The following is a 17,591-nucleotide window of genomic DNA, read 5'->3' on the forward strand; positions in this document are numbered from 1 at the left end:
AATAATAATTTGATTTTGTGTTATTTTTTCTGTTAACCCCTAAATTGCTTTTTATGTATGTCATGAAAAGTGCAAAAAAAATTATAAGCAGTAACTCTGTAAAACATTTTTTGAGACTAATGATTTTTAAGACATCATTTATAATTTTTCAAATATCTAAAATATCTTATTTTGTAAAAAAATCAATTTTGATTTTTTTTACCTTTCAATATTAAAAAAAATGCTTCTGAGTTTAATTTTATCAAAGGAAGTTACATAAGTAAAAGTAAGTTTTAGTTTTAACAAAAAGCATAACTAATAATTTTGTTAAAAAAAAAAGAAACACAAACTTTTGAATTATTTTCTGTTGTAATTTTTTTTAACATAACTGTTATTCATAATTATTTTATATATTAATTTGGAAATTTCCAATGAAAGATTGCATTAAATTGCTTATGATAACTATTTTAGTCACATTTAAAGACTTTTTAAATAATTTGGTAAGACTTTAAAGTTAATGTACATAGAAATGTGTCAAAAAGCAGTAAGCAACAAAGAGGCAAATAATAATTGTGAAGGACAGCTTTATATTTGTAACAGAAAAATTGCATGAAGATTAAAACTTCAGAATCTTGTATCAGAAATACTTCTAAAACATTTAAAGTGAAAGTTGGCATCTAATGTCATACATCTAAAAATCTTTAGAGCTTGAAAACAGTCTTATATTTTGTTAAATACAAAAATCCAAGGTTCAATTATCTCATCAACTCAATAACACATTCAATGAAAACTTTGAAAAACACATTTATTTAAGTACATTGAAAAAACATTTTACTTAAAAAAAGATTAAAAAAGATTCATTTTCAGTAATGAAAACAACTTTAAAGTAATAAATATTAAAAGCAAAGTTTTTTAAAAAGATTTATATCTGAAAAGTATAGTAATTGCTTTGTTGTGCCAAGATTACATGTTTTTTTTTTTAACAGATTGTGTGTTTCTCAAGAAGCGGGTGCTGCTGCAGGACTTATATGACTACGCATACAATAATTGTTTTTAGTCAAAGCTCGCCTTCTTCGTTTTGTTGTAGGCCAAAAAGTCAGCATAGTATATCCTGCAATCTACAGACTGATAATTTATTCAAGAGCGTTTTATTCCTAAGATCAGTACATGACATCATTGCTTTTTTTGTTTGTGTAAAAGGTCGATTATGTAAACATACAAAAAAATCAATGGCATCATGTAATAAAACTCCTAGGAAAAAAATGGGCTTGAATAAATTATCAAGTCTGTAGATTATATATTATGCTTACCTTTTGGCCTACAACAAAACAGAGAAGACAAGCTTTGACTCAAAAAAAGTTAGTTTTTCTTGGTATGCATTTATTCTTTTATTTTAATCAAAAAAATTTAGCCCAAACTTTTTTTTTTATCATTCTCTTTAATATGAACACAATGTCTCAGAGGTTTGGGATCCCTTTAAACCATTTACTTTTTAACTACAAATGAAATAAGTGAATTTTTAAATATTTTTTGATAAAGATTTATTTTTACCTGATTTTTGTAAAAAAACAATGATTATATGAAAAATCATTTAAAAAAAAAAAATGATTTTTTTTTGAAATTTTTTAAGTTTTTGGCTTCTTTTGAGTACCAGGTTAATCTACTTTAAAAGAACTTTTTTTTTTCAAAATATTAAGGAGCAATTCAAAAATGAAGGGTTTTGAGACACTCCTAAAATAACTTCTATTCAAAAAATTTTTCAAGCACAATACATAATGCACATTGACTGGATTTAGTCCTCATTATTTGCTGAATACATTGATATAATATTTTATGTTATTTAACATTATATATTACAGGGCAATGATCATTTTGGCACAAGAACTGAAGTTACTAAAAATAGCTTTGTTTCGAGTTCTGGTAAATGTTTTTATTATTATCATCATTTTAATCTATTTGTATAAATTATTTTTGTTGGTGCACCAACAAGTGCATTTCATGTAAAAAGTTGCTTTAATTTTTATTGTTACATTTTAATAGAGAAAATGGCATCCTGGAAACTCATTTAAACTACACAAATGTTGAACAAGTTTTTATAAGGCATGTGTTAAAATATGTTTAAACAACACAATCATAAACAAAAGTATATATGTATATGTGTGTGCATACATTTACTTTTCTTAATCCTATCCTCCCCACCCCCTCCCTTCCTTTATAGAATTAGGATATATGCAATTTTGCCATAAATAAGCTAACAATAAATGCCAACTCAGCATTTAAATAAGGTTTACATAATAAGGCAGTATTTGAAGAAGATAAAATATACAATAATATATTTTGCTTAAAGTGATGTTTGATATTGTAAGTTGCAAAAAGGCTAAAAAAATTATCATTTAGACCATCAAAGTACTTTAAAGTGTGTGCCTTTCTTATTTAATTTACATGTAGTTGAGGTCTAAAAAAATTATGATATTTAAATCTGCTCCCCCTAAATTTTTATTTATTTAAGAACTCATATTGACAACTGGATTTTTTTGTACTTTTATACTTTTCTAGATAGTTATATACATACATACATAAACAACGTACGATATATTTTATTACATACATATTTACAGTTATATTTTAAATATATTTTAAAAAATAACATATTTTACCTTTAAATTTTGTTTATTTTGTTCAATGATATATGCCAGCTCAATTTATATACCACCATTTGTTGTAGAGGGGAGATCTTGTGTGGCCAAGAAAAGCTTGAACTGGAACCATGTGGATGAATAAATTAAACTTTATAATCACCTTCTCTTATGTCTTTTTTAGTTATAATTCCAATCCACTAAAAGTTGTTATATTTGCAAACTACATAATCCATATGATTATGATTAATCTGCTGCACAACCAGGTCATTTGGTATCTGCACAATGTTAAATGTCTAAAATTTATTTTGTTGATTCCTCATTTTAATATTGTACTTTATTTATTGGTATAAAATGGTGAAAGCATGTTGTTCCTGGAAGTTCTTCTGATTGATTGGTTGATAATCAAGCTTTATTTATTTTTGTTTTATTAACCATTATAAAATTGAATATTTTTTATATTGGTTTCACAAAATACAAGCAATACTTAAATCTGTCCTTTTTAAACTGGCTTATGCAGTTGTTTATTTTACTGTCACCGATGTCATGGCAAGCAGACTTACCATGACTTGTAGCAAAAAAAAAACCATACAGCTTCAATATCAAAATTTTTTTGAATAAAAAGAATAATAATTTTTGCATTGTGCTCTAGATTCATCAGAAAAGTATTTAATATTACTAACTTGAAGAGTGTTTGTCTTAATGTAATTAGTTACCTTAATATAATTGATATGAAAAAAAAAAAAAAAAGCTGTTTTTTAAAAATAAAGTATATATCATGATCAATTTCATCAGAAAGGAACCAAAATGACTTAGATATCAGTACACCATTTGATTTATACTATATAATAATAGGATAAAGTGTATATTGTGATTTATTCCAGTGGTAAATTTGCACTTAATCCTGAACAATAAATTGGAAGTTCTTTGCAAAGTTACTCAATATTGTACAGTGATTGCGATTTAATAACTTTTTATAGTCTTTAAGGTACTTAGCAAGGTACTTACAATCAATCTGTTAAGAATATAGAAACACTCCTTTGATGTGTTTTGAATATTTTTTTAAATCTAAAAATCTATTTTTTATTTTTGTTTCATTCATTGTTTTAAAAATATCATAGTAAAAAAGATAATTTAATATATCTGTTTTTTATTTTTGTTTCATTCAATATTTTACAATGAATGAATAAAATAAAGAGAATAATAAATTTTCATTGTTTTATATATTATTTGCTTTTATTTTTATTTTTTTTAGGTTTAAATGTAAGACTGTTATTTGAAATCTGGCCTAAAATTGTATCTAAGGTCACAGTGTATTATCTCAGAATCATTACTTGAAGTAATGAGTTTAAGAATTGGCAACTTATTAAAAAGTAGTTAAAAATTATACTACATAACTTATTTTAATAACAGGATAAAAACAAAATAAGCCATAAAAGAAATCTTAAATATCTAAACATCATCACACAAAACACCTCAGCTAAATCTGAATGAAAATATCATCACAGGCCATGCAACTATTTCAAATTTATTTGATAATTATTTTAATTCTATCCGTAAAAAATCTTACCATCAAAATGAACTTTATATAACTTTAAATAATGACTTTTTTTAATTGCTTAAAGCTAATAGCTTCTTGATTGATCCTGTGAGTGAAGATGAGGTATCAAATCTTAATAATAATGCTCCTAAAGTAAATAAATGTTAAAAGTTATGGATTATTAACATAATTACCTTTTTTCTTAGACTTACTTTTAACCAGGGATGCGGAGTCCTAAAAGGACTCCGGCTTTATATCTCCATTTTTTCCAAGTCTGTAGTGTCCAGAAGCTCTAAATATGATTGCTGACTTATGATCTGCTATAAGAAAAAAGTTCATGAGATTTAATGACGTAAGACTTTTTGTTTTTAAGCCCGGAGTCCTGGAGTCCCAGAGTCCTTGCCACCATTATACCTAAGGACTCCACATTCAAAAAATGATTGTTCCTCTAACCTAAAAGTAGGGGGGGGGGCCCAAAATTGTAGTGGGGGGTCCAAAAGTAGGGGGGGTCCAAAATTGACTTTTCAGATTTTTTGTAGTTTAACCACTTTTTCTTAATTAATTATTTATGCTGATTTCCAATTTCACAATGTTTTACTTCATTATCAATATTTAGCCTTTTACTTCAATTTTAATAAAAGTGATTATTTTGACAAAACAATTTACTGTTAAATTAAATGTAATCATTATTATTTTCAAAAATAAGCAATGTAAAACACAAGGTAAATTTTTATTTTATTTTATTAATAAAACATGTTATCATTATGCCTAGTTATAAATAACACAAAAAGTTAGACATTGAACATCATCAAGATAGTCTAATATTAATAATAATTTGTTTCGACCTCTATTGAAAGTGCGAAATAACTTTGTGGAAGTCATCGTAGGTGATTGTGGATTGCTGTGATGACTTTCCAGGTAGAACCTTCAAATTAGTAGCATATTCTTCTATAGGCATAAGAGGACGCTTTTTTGTATTTTTATCAGAAATCATAATTTTAAATAGAGTTGATTTACGCGACAATGACCTATTTGTATCTCTAAAATAAATTACTTCATTCTTCAATCGTTTTTGGAATTTTATCAGATCTTGCCCTTTTTCAATATTTTCACAGACATCTGATGCACTAGTAAATGGGCCACCTTGTAGTTTTAAACAAGTTAAAATGGAATTTCTCCTGAACGCCTGATGTAAAGCTTGTTATTCTTTTTTACTTAAGCCGTTTTGTCTCAGTTGAATCTGTCGCTGGTTCCAACTGTATTCTATACTTTCAATTTTTCTAACAATAGGATCCATTTTCCATAATAGCTCTAAATTATTTGAATCTTCATTTCTTAAATGGTTTGAATATTTAAGAACATTACCACGTGAAACTGTTGAAAGTGGCCGTTTTTTTCGAAGTCGATTGCTATGAGTTCCATGCTGACGCTCAAGTTCAATATTATTTGTAACTGTTTTATCAACTCCAACAACCTGATTAAAAAATTAATACTCATCAGGTAATCGATCATTGTTTCTATCTCCTCTTTGGTGTTGAAGAACTATAGCTAAACTTGGCCGAACTATATTTGCAAGAATAATGCAATCATCAAAGTTCTTTGATGTGTATTTTCGAATTACATCAACAACTTCTAAGCCATAATCTTCTTTAATGAGATTTTCAAAAAGTCTCTTTGATACTCCTTGAACACATGGCTCTTTAAATTCAAGGAATTGTTCATTTATGATATCATTAGATAAGCTTGCATACATCTTGCTAAAGAATTTTTGCAGTTTAGAATGCGTGGCTTTACCTTTAGTTTTACAGAAAAATGGTGAAACAACTTGCATTCCAAAAGCTGCTACCACGACTAAAGTAACTATAATGTAATCAAAATTCATAGAATCTTGGACTAAACAAGCAAGTTTGTTTGTGATATATTCATGTTGGTCTAAAAACTCCTTAAAGTCATCCCAGTGAAAGCAAACTATAGAAGAACATTTCGAAAGACATTCAAATCGAACATCTTTAAATTAAAAAAAAAAAAATATCTTTGTTTTTACGCTGCATAACAGTTTTAAATTCTTTATGATAATTCCATGGTTTTTGAATAAAACTCGAACCAAACAAGTTTAGTAACCATGATAGAAAGGTTAAGGATAACATTTCCGTACTTTTGTTAATAGATATATCTAACAGAAAGCCTTTAAAAAGATTATCCATATTCATTTCATTTTCAATTCGGTTTAGAACTTTTTCAATAGCTCTGTCAAAACCTAAAGCTGTATGTGAAGTGCAAAACAGTTGACCAGCAGGAATTTCTCTATCGAGTATATCAGCTGTGATTTTAGATTTTCCTATGTTATGAACAGTACTGTCAGTCATATGAACATCTACCTTCTGGTATAGTTCTTCTGAGGTGTATTTTGAGGCTTCCTGTAACATTTCGAATGCTGTTTTTATTCCATCTGCAATATTTGCTGTAGTTTCTGAAGCAATTGCTAATGTAGGCAAAGGAAAATAATATTCTCGGTTAATATGTAAACCAGAAGGTGCAAAGGTCCCAACATGCTTTCGAGTGGTAGAGTCAGTTGCGTGAGTTAATATCGCCACTATTTTTAGCTTGAACACCTATATTTGCAATCAAGCTAAGAGAATACACATGCATCTGTTTTAGTTTTTTAGGTATGGCACTGCGTGTTGGGAGTGTGTTAGAATCAATAAATGTGTTCTCAATAGCTTCACAATCATTTTTATCGTACTTAGATATACGGTCAGTTTCCTCTGGAATTTTCCATTTTGTTTTAAAATTTGATTGCCGATTACTTTCAGTGCAATTTGTATTTCCCTCATCGAGAATCCTTCTCCATCTAACTCTGCACATGCATGGTAGATATCACTTAAGACAAAGTTTTTTGATTGTCGCACATTAGGTGAAACATAAGTATTGTGAAAACTATCTTCAAATATTAATTTTGGTTTTGATCTTGTCATGTATGGCAGTTTTGGTTCACTTACATCAACAAACATAACTCTCTTTTTTTTATTTGGTTCAGTGTCTTTTTCAAAGAACTGATATTCATTTTTTGTTAATTCTCTTTCAAGAAATTCATCTTCGTCTTCAAATTCACTTAACTCGCTATCATCATTATCAACATATATCGTCTGATAAACTGCTGTTTCACTTCTTATCTTTTTCTCCATTTTTCTTTTGTCATTAATAACTTTTTGATGGAAAGATTTATCAACATTTTGACATGTAAAATTCCTGCAACCGCGCATGTTTTCTAGATACGAGTAGTCTTCAGCATTCATTGAAATACCGAAAAACTTCTCTAACTTTTCACGACGTTGTGGATTGAAGCAAAAAATGTCAAATAGTTTTTAAAGGGATTTGTTTATAGAAATACATCTACTTAAAAATCACCTAGCCTGTTTTTGTCAACACCTTTTAAGTAGTGATATTCATTGATTTCACTTTGCAGACGTTTTAAAATGGCCTGATATGATATTGTGTAGATATTACGTTCTGTCCAATAAATTTCTACTAACTTTGTAACTCTTCGACAAGCACTTTCAAAAGATAATTTATTGTTGACTTTGATAAAGACAAGTAAAAGAACATCTCTGAGTAAAGGCAACTTTGTATGATAAAATTTATTAACTACTGGGAGAATTTCTAAAAGGTGTTTGTTTATTTTGATTTAAAACTATTTTGTTATTACGTCTCATTACAATTTTTTTCATTTTAATTGATATCTAAATTTAGTTAACAATAATAGAAGCAAAGTATTCTCTTGCAAAGTGAAACAAAAGCTGTTTTTTAAGTATTGATAAAGTTTACGTTTAAACAAAAAAAGTTTTATTACATTTTTTTTTAAAACGCAATTATTATTCATTTTAATTCAAATTTATCCAATCAAAATTTAAGTTGCATAAATTTTAACATAAAGTTGCTCAACTTTTTGCGCAAAATAATCTTTGCAATAATTTTTTTTTTTTGTATCTTTAAAAATGTTTAAATAGAAGTAGAAGGCCAACCACAAAAAAATAGAAAAAACTGAATTGTTTTTTAAACTTTTCTAAAAAAATTAATAAAGAATAACTGTAATAATAAACAAAAAATATAGAATTTTGGACCCCCCCCCCTCCTACTAAAAGTCTTATTTTTTTTCCTATTAGTAGTCTATACACTTACTTATATTTTTAAAGTTCCTGGATACCAAAAACTTGGATAAAGTAATCTTTTTGTGACTTTCAAATCCGGAGTCCTTTTTGAGACTCTGCATCCCTGCTTCTAACAAAACAGAGCTGATCATCTTTAAATTGAATCTGACACCAATTAATAAGCACTTAAATTTTAGACCAAAAATTTATCCTTTAGGTTTTATTGAATATCTTGGAATTAAAATCAGTTCTAATCTTTCTTTTTAAGACCATCTAAATTGCTTGGCAATAAAACTTAGCAGACCTAATGGAATGTTGTTCAAATTCTGCCATTATGTAAATCTATTCTAAATTAGTGTATTAAAACTAAGGGACCTTGCAGTATTCCTTTAATAACTTAAAACTTAAAATGAAAACTTTCCAATTTATCATTTAACAGTTTCTATTAATTCCTTAACTCACAATTTTTCTGGAATTAACATCACAAAAACTTTCCCTCATCATTTAACAGTTTCTTAACAAGTAAAAACTGTCCTTTTTGCTCTATCAGTAGCTTAATCTTAAATTCAGTACAATCTTTTTAATTCAAACTTAATTGGAAAAAATAAAAGTTCGAATTTGAGAGATTTTTAAATTATAGAAAGTTGACTTTTTACGGTGACATTTCATGGTGACTTAACATTTAATCGAATTAAAGAGATTTGAATAAGAGAGATTAGGCCAGGTGAATAAAAAAAAGCATAATTAAGTATGGAAATAAATCCATTTAATATTGATGTATTAGATCATAGAAGTAACTACCTCCTGATCTAAAATCTTTTAATTTAATTTCTGACTTTAAAATCAAGCTTTTTAATTATTTGTTAAAAAAATACAATTATCTTTGCAATTTATTGAAAGTTATTGAAATTATTTATTATATTTATCAATTTCCAATCTTTCGGTTTTTAGTTTTGATATTTTTAACATTCTGAAATTACTTATTTATCTGTCTAATTCCTCTGGTTTTCAATCTGCTGTTTTTATTCTTTCATTAAATATTTCATTCTGTTAGTACTAATATTTTGACATTCTTTATTTATCTATGTATTTTATTTTTTTTATTCACCTAATCTCAAATGCTTAATACAAGGAGGGAGTGGGGCGGAAATAAAAGTGAAATCGGAATTTTAGTCCAGATTTAATAAACAGGGGGTCTTAATAAACTGATAGGTGAGAATTTTACAGAATAAAAGCCTTTCCGGGAAGTGTCTGCAGTCGCGCAACTTGTTCATCCACATTTAAAGTAATTTTTTTAGACACACTGACCACAGGAGTTTGCTCTTTTGAACTTTTTGGCGTTTTAATAATTCGCGACAAAAAGCTAAACTTATCTACTGAGAAAAAAAAAAATTTAAAAAAAGGAAACTAATTTGTTACAAAAATATCAAATTTTAATTATATAAACTAGAAAAATTTAATAACTTAAAAATGGAAATTGAAAAATTTTTTTTACAGCTTTTGTATTCTTTACTTTAGGGTGGTTGTTTGGCCACAAACAACCACCCTAAAGTAAAGAATTTTTTTCTCAATACTTATATAATAGGAAAATAAGAAAATAAATTTATTTGTTTGCTATTTATTTATAAAGTATATTATTTGATTAATAAATTATGTAATCACAGAAAAAATTAAAAAAAAAAGTGCATGGTTTATTTTACAAATTTATTTACCACATTTGATGCTTGTCTGAAATTGTTTCCTTTATATTGCCCAATTTCCAACGTTAATATAAGATACTAAAAATAATGAACATAATGATTATTCTGTTTGAAAAAATGTATTTAAAAACTCTTCAAATTTTCCTTAAAAATATTCAGTAAATTAACCATGCACTAGCCTTTGCACAAGTTTTTGGAACTTATAAAAAATTATTTGGATCTTTGTAGTACCATCTTCAATATATCAATAGTTCATCAGGAAATAAACGTTTAAATGCACGATTTGGAAAATCTAAAGAAAGTGCAGACTATTTTAATGGGGGTAGTGAAAATAACCAAATATTTTAAATTTTAACCTTAGTATTAACAACTTTTTATTGTTTTGCATGAAAAATTTGTTAAAAATAAATTATTTTTTTTTACAAATAAATAGCAAATACTTTTCTTCTATTCCTGTGCAATTATAGAAACAATAAGTTTAACAAAAACATAAAAAGAAGAATTTAAAAATTATGCGTATTTCCAGCACAAGTAGTTAAGTCTTTTCTTAATATACTGACTGACAAGTTGCAAATAAATTGTATATCAAAAAATGTTTTTTTTATGTTATATTCTTATCTGCTTTTTTCCTCGACTTTATCAATTTTGGTAGTGGAAAATAAGCATCGCTCTTAAAAAAAAACAGTAAAATATTTAGGTATATTTTCTGTTTCATATATGATTTGTTTCCTTTCTTCAAGTATTGCTGTTTTATTCTCTGTAGTTTCTTAAAGCTTTTGCCGCAAATTCTTAAAATGCTAACTATATAAAAACGTGGTTAAGTTGTCTAAAAAAATTACCTTATATGTGGACGAACAAGTTGTGTGACTGCACTTGCTTTCAGGGAAGGCTTAGAACACAAATAAATAATTTTTTACAGCTGTATTAGTATAGTTCCATAGAATTCATTTTTTTAATTTATCCTACTAAGCATGGGTTAGGTGTAAAGTTTCTGAAAATTTATAAACTTTCTCCACCCCCACCCCCCTCTCTCTCACTCTCCTTGTATTAAGCACCTAAGATAATTTTCTGTACTTTTTACTAAATTATTGTTGCTGCTGTCATTGTCTTAGTTCATAAAATTCTTCTACTATTATTATTTTTGTTATTATTGTTATTATTATATTATTATCATTATTATTATTATTGTTATCAGTATTATTATTATTGTATTTACTATTATTGACAAAATTTATAATTGCTTTTACTATTTTCATCATGGTTTATATTTATATGTTGTATATCGCCGGGGATAGTGCAAATCCGCGTAACTAGCTTTGGATAATACTGTGTATCTGACAAATGTAGCCAATTTGAGATTTCGTTGGCAATGCATGCAGGATTCTAATTGGCATCCGCCAATATTGAGCTTACTTTCATTTGACCTACAAAATGCAGGTTATTGCCCAAGAACAATACTGCGTATCTGGGGCCAGTAAATGTCAGTACCGCGTATGTAGTTGGTTATCATCTTGAGCGTATCTGTAATGTTGTTGTTAAAATGTGTATTTAAAAAAAGTTACCTCATTAAGTTTTATCGTTTTTTTTTTAAAAAAACCTAAAATGCGCGATCATGTTTTTATAAAGAGAAAAGTTTTTGTTTACATTTTTTTGTCGATTAATAATACTTTTTTTAAATTTATTTTCACTATCTATGTGTTTGCAGGACTATATCTCTTGTATAGGATTAGTTTTCCTACTTCTAAATTGAATATGATGGGAGTCTGTTAGTTTTGTTAATATTAGCATTTTAAATAAAATTAGCATTTTCAATAATTTTAAATAAAATTAGCATTTTAAAAAATTTTCAGTTTAAATTTTCATCTTAATGTCATTAGCACGGTTCACCTTACAATATTCAGTCATTAGTAATGACTGAATATTGTAAGGTGAACATTTTGTATTTTAGCCAATTTATATAAATGCATTTCTTATTTAAAAATTTCACCAAATATATAAATCATTATGAATATTTTTTCTATTTTTAAATACATAATTTTTTTTAGATTTAAGATTAAAATGGCAAATAACAGAAAACTCTTGTCAAGAAGATAAAATACATCAAGTTATGACATTGAAAGCTTTTAAGAAAATGACTGATAATTTACCATATGTTTTTGTGGAGTTTGTACATACTGAAAACAATAGTTCTCCAAGTGAATTACCAACTTTTGACTTTTCAATAGATGATTCTGTTGCTGATCCAAATAACAATCCAATCTCTGAAATAACAAATGTTGAACAGATAGCTTTCATTCAATCAATAGACAGCAATAATGATTTTTTTCATGAAAGAAATTTGGAACCTGAAGTAGCAGTTAAATCTAGGAAAAGGAAGCGAAAAGCAGAACAAATGTCTTCAAAAAGATTTAGGAATAAGAATTTGAGAATGCTAGGTCATGAATACATAGGTTTTAGAAAGACTGGTGAGGAAAAATTTTTACAAGGCGCTGTAAGACCTGCGCAAAAACTTAGAGAGGCTTGTAAATCAAACAAATGCTTACAAAGTAATGTGATTAACTGCAAAAAGTTTACAGAAAGTGTAAGACTAGATATTTTAAAAAAATTTTGGGAGATGAGCTGGATAGCCAAGAAAATCTTTGTTTTATTTTCAATTGATAAAAAATCAACTAAAAGAAAAAATACTGACAGGGCTAATACAAGACAAAGTATTAAAAAAGTCTGTTATTTAAAATTAAATAACAATAAAATGAGAATATGTTTAAAGACGTTTTTAGGAACGTTGGGTATTAAAGAGTGGACAGTTAGGTACTGGCTAGGAGAAAAATCTTATAGGGATACAACAACAAAACGTTATGATACTGCATGGCCTTGCGATCATTGAAAGAGTTAGTACAAATATTTTTAAGAGTCATGCCTAAATTACCTTCTCACTTCTGCAGAAAGGAAAGTAAAAAATTGTATCTAGAACCCATAATACAGTCTAAATGTGAGCTCTATTATAACTATGTTAAAAAAACTCCAAAAAAAAATGGACAGAAAACTATTTGAGGATGAATACATAACTTTGTTTCAACCAAAGAAAGATGCATGCGATCTATGTTGTTCATATAAAACAGGAAATATTACAGAGCAAGATTATCAACAACATGTATCACTGAAAGATTTAGCTAGAAAGGAAAAAGCTTTAAACAAAATAGCTGCAAAAATGGAACAATTCATGTTAGCACTGCTGATTTACAAGTAGTGAAATTATGTCCATACTTGACATCCAGTGCATTGCATTTTAAAATAAAACTGATGGTTCGTAATTTTTCAATATACAATCTTGGCACTAATAAAGTAAAGTGTTATTAGTTTGATGAAACAACAACTGATTTAAAGGCATCAAACTTATGCTTCATTTTTTGTTGATTATTTAAATAAAATCATCGATGAATCCCCAAAAGATGTCATAATTTTTATTGATGGATGTACATCACAAAATATAAATGCCATTGTTTCGAACGCACTTCTGCAATTGGCAATGCAAATAAAAGTAGTCATCTCACAAAAAATTTTAGAAAAGGGTCATACTCAAATAGAGGTAGATTCAGTTCATTTGGTAAGAGAAAGAAAGTTAAAATACTTCGAAATATTTTTACCTAGTCAATACTCTTTAGGTACCAAAGAAGCTAGATGCAATCCATCTCCATATGAGGTAGCAATCGTAGACCATACATTTTTTAAAGATTATAGTATTAAAAGCTACCTTATTTATGATACAATCCGTCCTAGAAGAGGTACTGGAGCAAAATGTGTGGTTGATATCAGAGCTCTAAAATACAATCCCAATGGTACAATAGATTTCAAACTAATTCACGATGAACAATTTAAATAATTACCACAAAGACCAAAAAGAGTTTAACCAGTGATTCCATCACAACTCTTTACTGAAAGATTGCCATTTTCAAAATCAAAATATGATCATTTATAACAGTTAAAAAGTGTTATGACAACTTACATTACAAAAATGATTTTCTTTTATTCTGTTAAACTATAACTATGATGACAGTTGTTATTTTTTGAGTAGTTGAAATAGTTCTTATACTTTTTTTTTGATGTTTTTTGTAATTTTGATGTTAATGAGTAACATTTTTCTTAATTTATAATCATAAAGATTTATTTATAAAGTCATAAAGATATATTTTTGTTAAGCAGCTGAAGATGTTCTTTTATTGTTATGAGTTTATTTTGTGATATTATTTCTAAAACTTGCTCTATTGTACCTAATAAGGTAATTAAAAAGGCTGTTCAGGCTAAGTAAAATGTAAAACTAAAGCAAACTGTTATTGAAATATTGTTATACTATCAATGTTTATATTTTGAAGAGATTTCGGAATATGTATATATATATATAGATATAGATATAGATATAGATATAGATATAGATATAGATATAGATATAGATATAGATATAGATATATATATATATATATATATATATATATATATATATATATATATATATATATATATATATATATATATATAGATATATATATATGTATATATATATAGATATATATATATATATATATATATATATATATATATATATATATATATATATATATATATTTTCTTTTTAATTAGGCATGTATGATGTAAGGCTTTAAACAGATATTACAATTCATGTTATTATTTGATTATTATATATTTATTATTTTGTAATGATATTACTAGTTTGATTTCAATACTGCATAACTTATCCACGTAAGTGTTCTAGCAAATTATTAGTTTAATAATTTGCTAGAACACTTACGTGGTTCTAGCAAATTATTAAACTAATTTAAAACACCTAATAGCTATTATTGACATTACAAAGAACATTAATAAAACTCTTTATGCCATAATGAGCCCAAAATCTGTTTAAGTAAAAAGAAATACACAGTTTTAACCATCTACTGTAAAACTATCTGCAATGCAGATATGCGCTCCTTACCTGTAGTAGATTTACGGGTTTGCACTATCCCCGACGATATGTAGATATTTACTTTATATTAGTTTTTGTACTATTGTAAATTTTCTTGAAATGTCAGATCTTATTTTGATATATATTTGATTTAAAAAGTTAAATTTGAAAGAATTGTGTTATTTGTTTAATTACTTAAGTGCTGTCTAAAAATAGTTTTAATGCCTAGTTAATAGTTTCTTAAATATTGTGTAAGTGAAGTATAAATTGGACTATATATTGAATCTCTATCTTTTTTTTCAAAACATCACATTGAATGTCTACACTTACCTATGAACCACATTGTTTAAAAAAAATTTGCTTCTTTATAAATAAACTTATACTGTGTTTATCTTTTTTTGTCATATGCTTTATAGTTATTAAAAATAAAATAACATTTTTACCTGAATATAAAAAATTAATGTCATCCTAATAGTATCACAATATAAAATGACTAATTAATATCATCATTATAATAATAATATTATATAATAATTAAAATAGAAATCTGTTAAAAAAAAGTGTTAATGTTATGTATACGATTATATATAAATATTGTGCGTCTCTAGGTGGTTAGCTGTTCAAATTTTATTTATTTTCAAATTTTATTTTACAAACCATATTGTTATGGTGATTCAAATTTTATGATTCCTTTCATTAAATTTACAGAGGTGTATAAATAATATAATCTTAAATTATTCCATAGGTTTGTTACAAATCCTCTGTGTTTATCATATAGATTTTTTCATATAGATATTCCAGATGAGCAGCTTCAAAATGTTAACATCACTGAACCTTCAAGATTTGACTTGACAAATACTGTTACTGACAAAATCTCCTCTTATTGTGACAAGTCAAAAGTGGATCTAAATCTGGATTTGTCTGCTAAATCAGATATTTCAAAGTTAGAACGAATTTATGATAATTCCAAAAAGTATAAATGTGCTTATTGCAGATATTCTTCAAATAATACACAACATATACAGGAACACACTAACTCTCATACTGGCGAAAGACCTTTTAAATGCAATGAATGTGCTATAAATTATACATCAAAAACTGCTTTACGAAGACATTGTTCCCGAAAGCATAAAAATGCAGAAAAAAATTTTAAATGTGATCAGTGTGAGTACAAGACTTATCAGCTAAGTACACTTAACACTCATAAGAAAATTCATTTAACTGAAAATCATTTAAAATGTGATAAATGTGGGTACACCTGTTACAGTAAAGCTCGATTAGAACAACATATTCGAAGTCACACTGGTTTAAAACCTTATAAATGCAAGAATTGCAACAGAAAGTATGCAAATAAATACTATATGAGGGTGCATGAGGTTAAATGTCAGTGTAAGTATTTTAAAAATATTTTTGTTTTTTTAACTTATTTAACATAACAATTCATAATGTATCTATCACAGACCTTAAATTAGACTTAAAAACAAACTTAATTAAATTTTTCACTACATGCATATATCATGCACAAGCCTATGAATGCAATATACTAGCATATATGACTAGATTTTTTTTTTACTAATGGCTTTCCATATATTATTACATATACAGTAGGCAAAAAAAATAAATGGCGCAAGCTTTTTTTTAAAATTTGTATAAAAAGATTTAAAAATTGTTGTTAATTTTTAAAGCAAAAACTATCAATTATTTGAAAACAGCATTGCATTGAAGCATTGTATTTAAAAATTGTCAAATATAAGATCATATGAAAGAAAAATCAACTGTGCATATAATCATCAAATATTTTCTTGCAAAAAAAAAGATCACTTTGTCTTCTGTAAACCTGATCTCCAATTTTAAGTCTAGGATGTGCCACAATTGCCTAATGGGATTAAGATTAGGAGACTGGGCAGGTCATTATATGACATTAATATCATTCTATTGAAAATATTCCTTTGTTGCTATGGCAATATGTTTCAGGTCATTGTCTTGTTGAAACACAAAATTATTTAAGAATCTAAATTTACGAGCATTGAGCCTCAAATTTTGTTTTAAAACGTCTATGTATGAAATGGTTTTTATAGTTGATTCAATGAAAGTTAATTTGCCAGCTCCTCCCCAAACCATTAATCCCCACACCATGACATTTCCACTGTGTATTTTACTGTTCCTCTCATGCAACTTAATTTGTATGTTTCGCCGTATTTCTGCCAAATTTTTTTGAGTCTGGCAGAATGAGATTAGGTTAAATTTGGATTCATCATTCTAAATTACTTTCTTCCAATACTCAATCAGCATGTGCACATACTTTTTTGCAAACAATAATCTTCCTTTCATATTTCTTTGACTCAAATAGGATATTTTGGGATATACTATACCGTAAAATCTTGCTCTCAAATTCTACTTCAGATAGTTTGAGCTGAAATCATGATTTTATGGTTGTTTTGAACTTTGTCCGCAATCTTTTGAGCAGCTTTTAAGTTGTTTTGCTTAACTTGTAAAATAATGTTTTGATCAATGGCAGCAGATGTTTTTCTTATTATCTAAATGTCTTTTGAAAATTATTGATATTAATAAATACTTTAAATGTTTTTTAAAAATCATGGAGGTTTTTATCTACATTCTATTTTTAAACTGATG

The 17,591-nt window shown here is 26.9% G+C and overlaps 1 protein-coding gene across 5 annotated transcripts in view; it reads left to right on the forward strand.

Moving 5' to 3' along the window:
• LOC100199249 (uncharacterized) overlaps positions 1 to 17,591 on the forward strand; it is a 98,766-nt gene that overhangs the window by 33,263 nt on the left and 47,912 nt on the right. For all 5 annotated transcript variants that reach the window (XM_065791733.1, XM_065791735.1, XM_065791737.1 and 2 more), the window contains exons 3-4: positions 1,839 to 1,899; positions 15,750 to 16,346. In XM_065791733.1, the coding sequence (XP_065647805.1) occupies positions 1,839 to 1,899; positions 15,750 to 16,346 (658 nt within the window). The remainder of the gene's footprint in view (positions 1 to 1,838; positions 1,900 to 15,749; positions 16,347 to 17,591) is intronic.

The sequence above is a fragment of the Hydra vulgaris genome, chromosome 02 (assembly GCF_038396675.1).
Source record: "Hydra vulgaris chromosome 02, alternate assembly HydraT2T_AEP".
In the NCBI taxonomy this organism is placed as follows: domain Eukaryota; kingdom Metazoa; phylum Cnidaria; class Hydrozoa; order Anthoathecata; family Hydridae; genus Hydra; species Hydra vulgaris.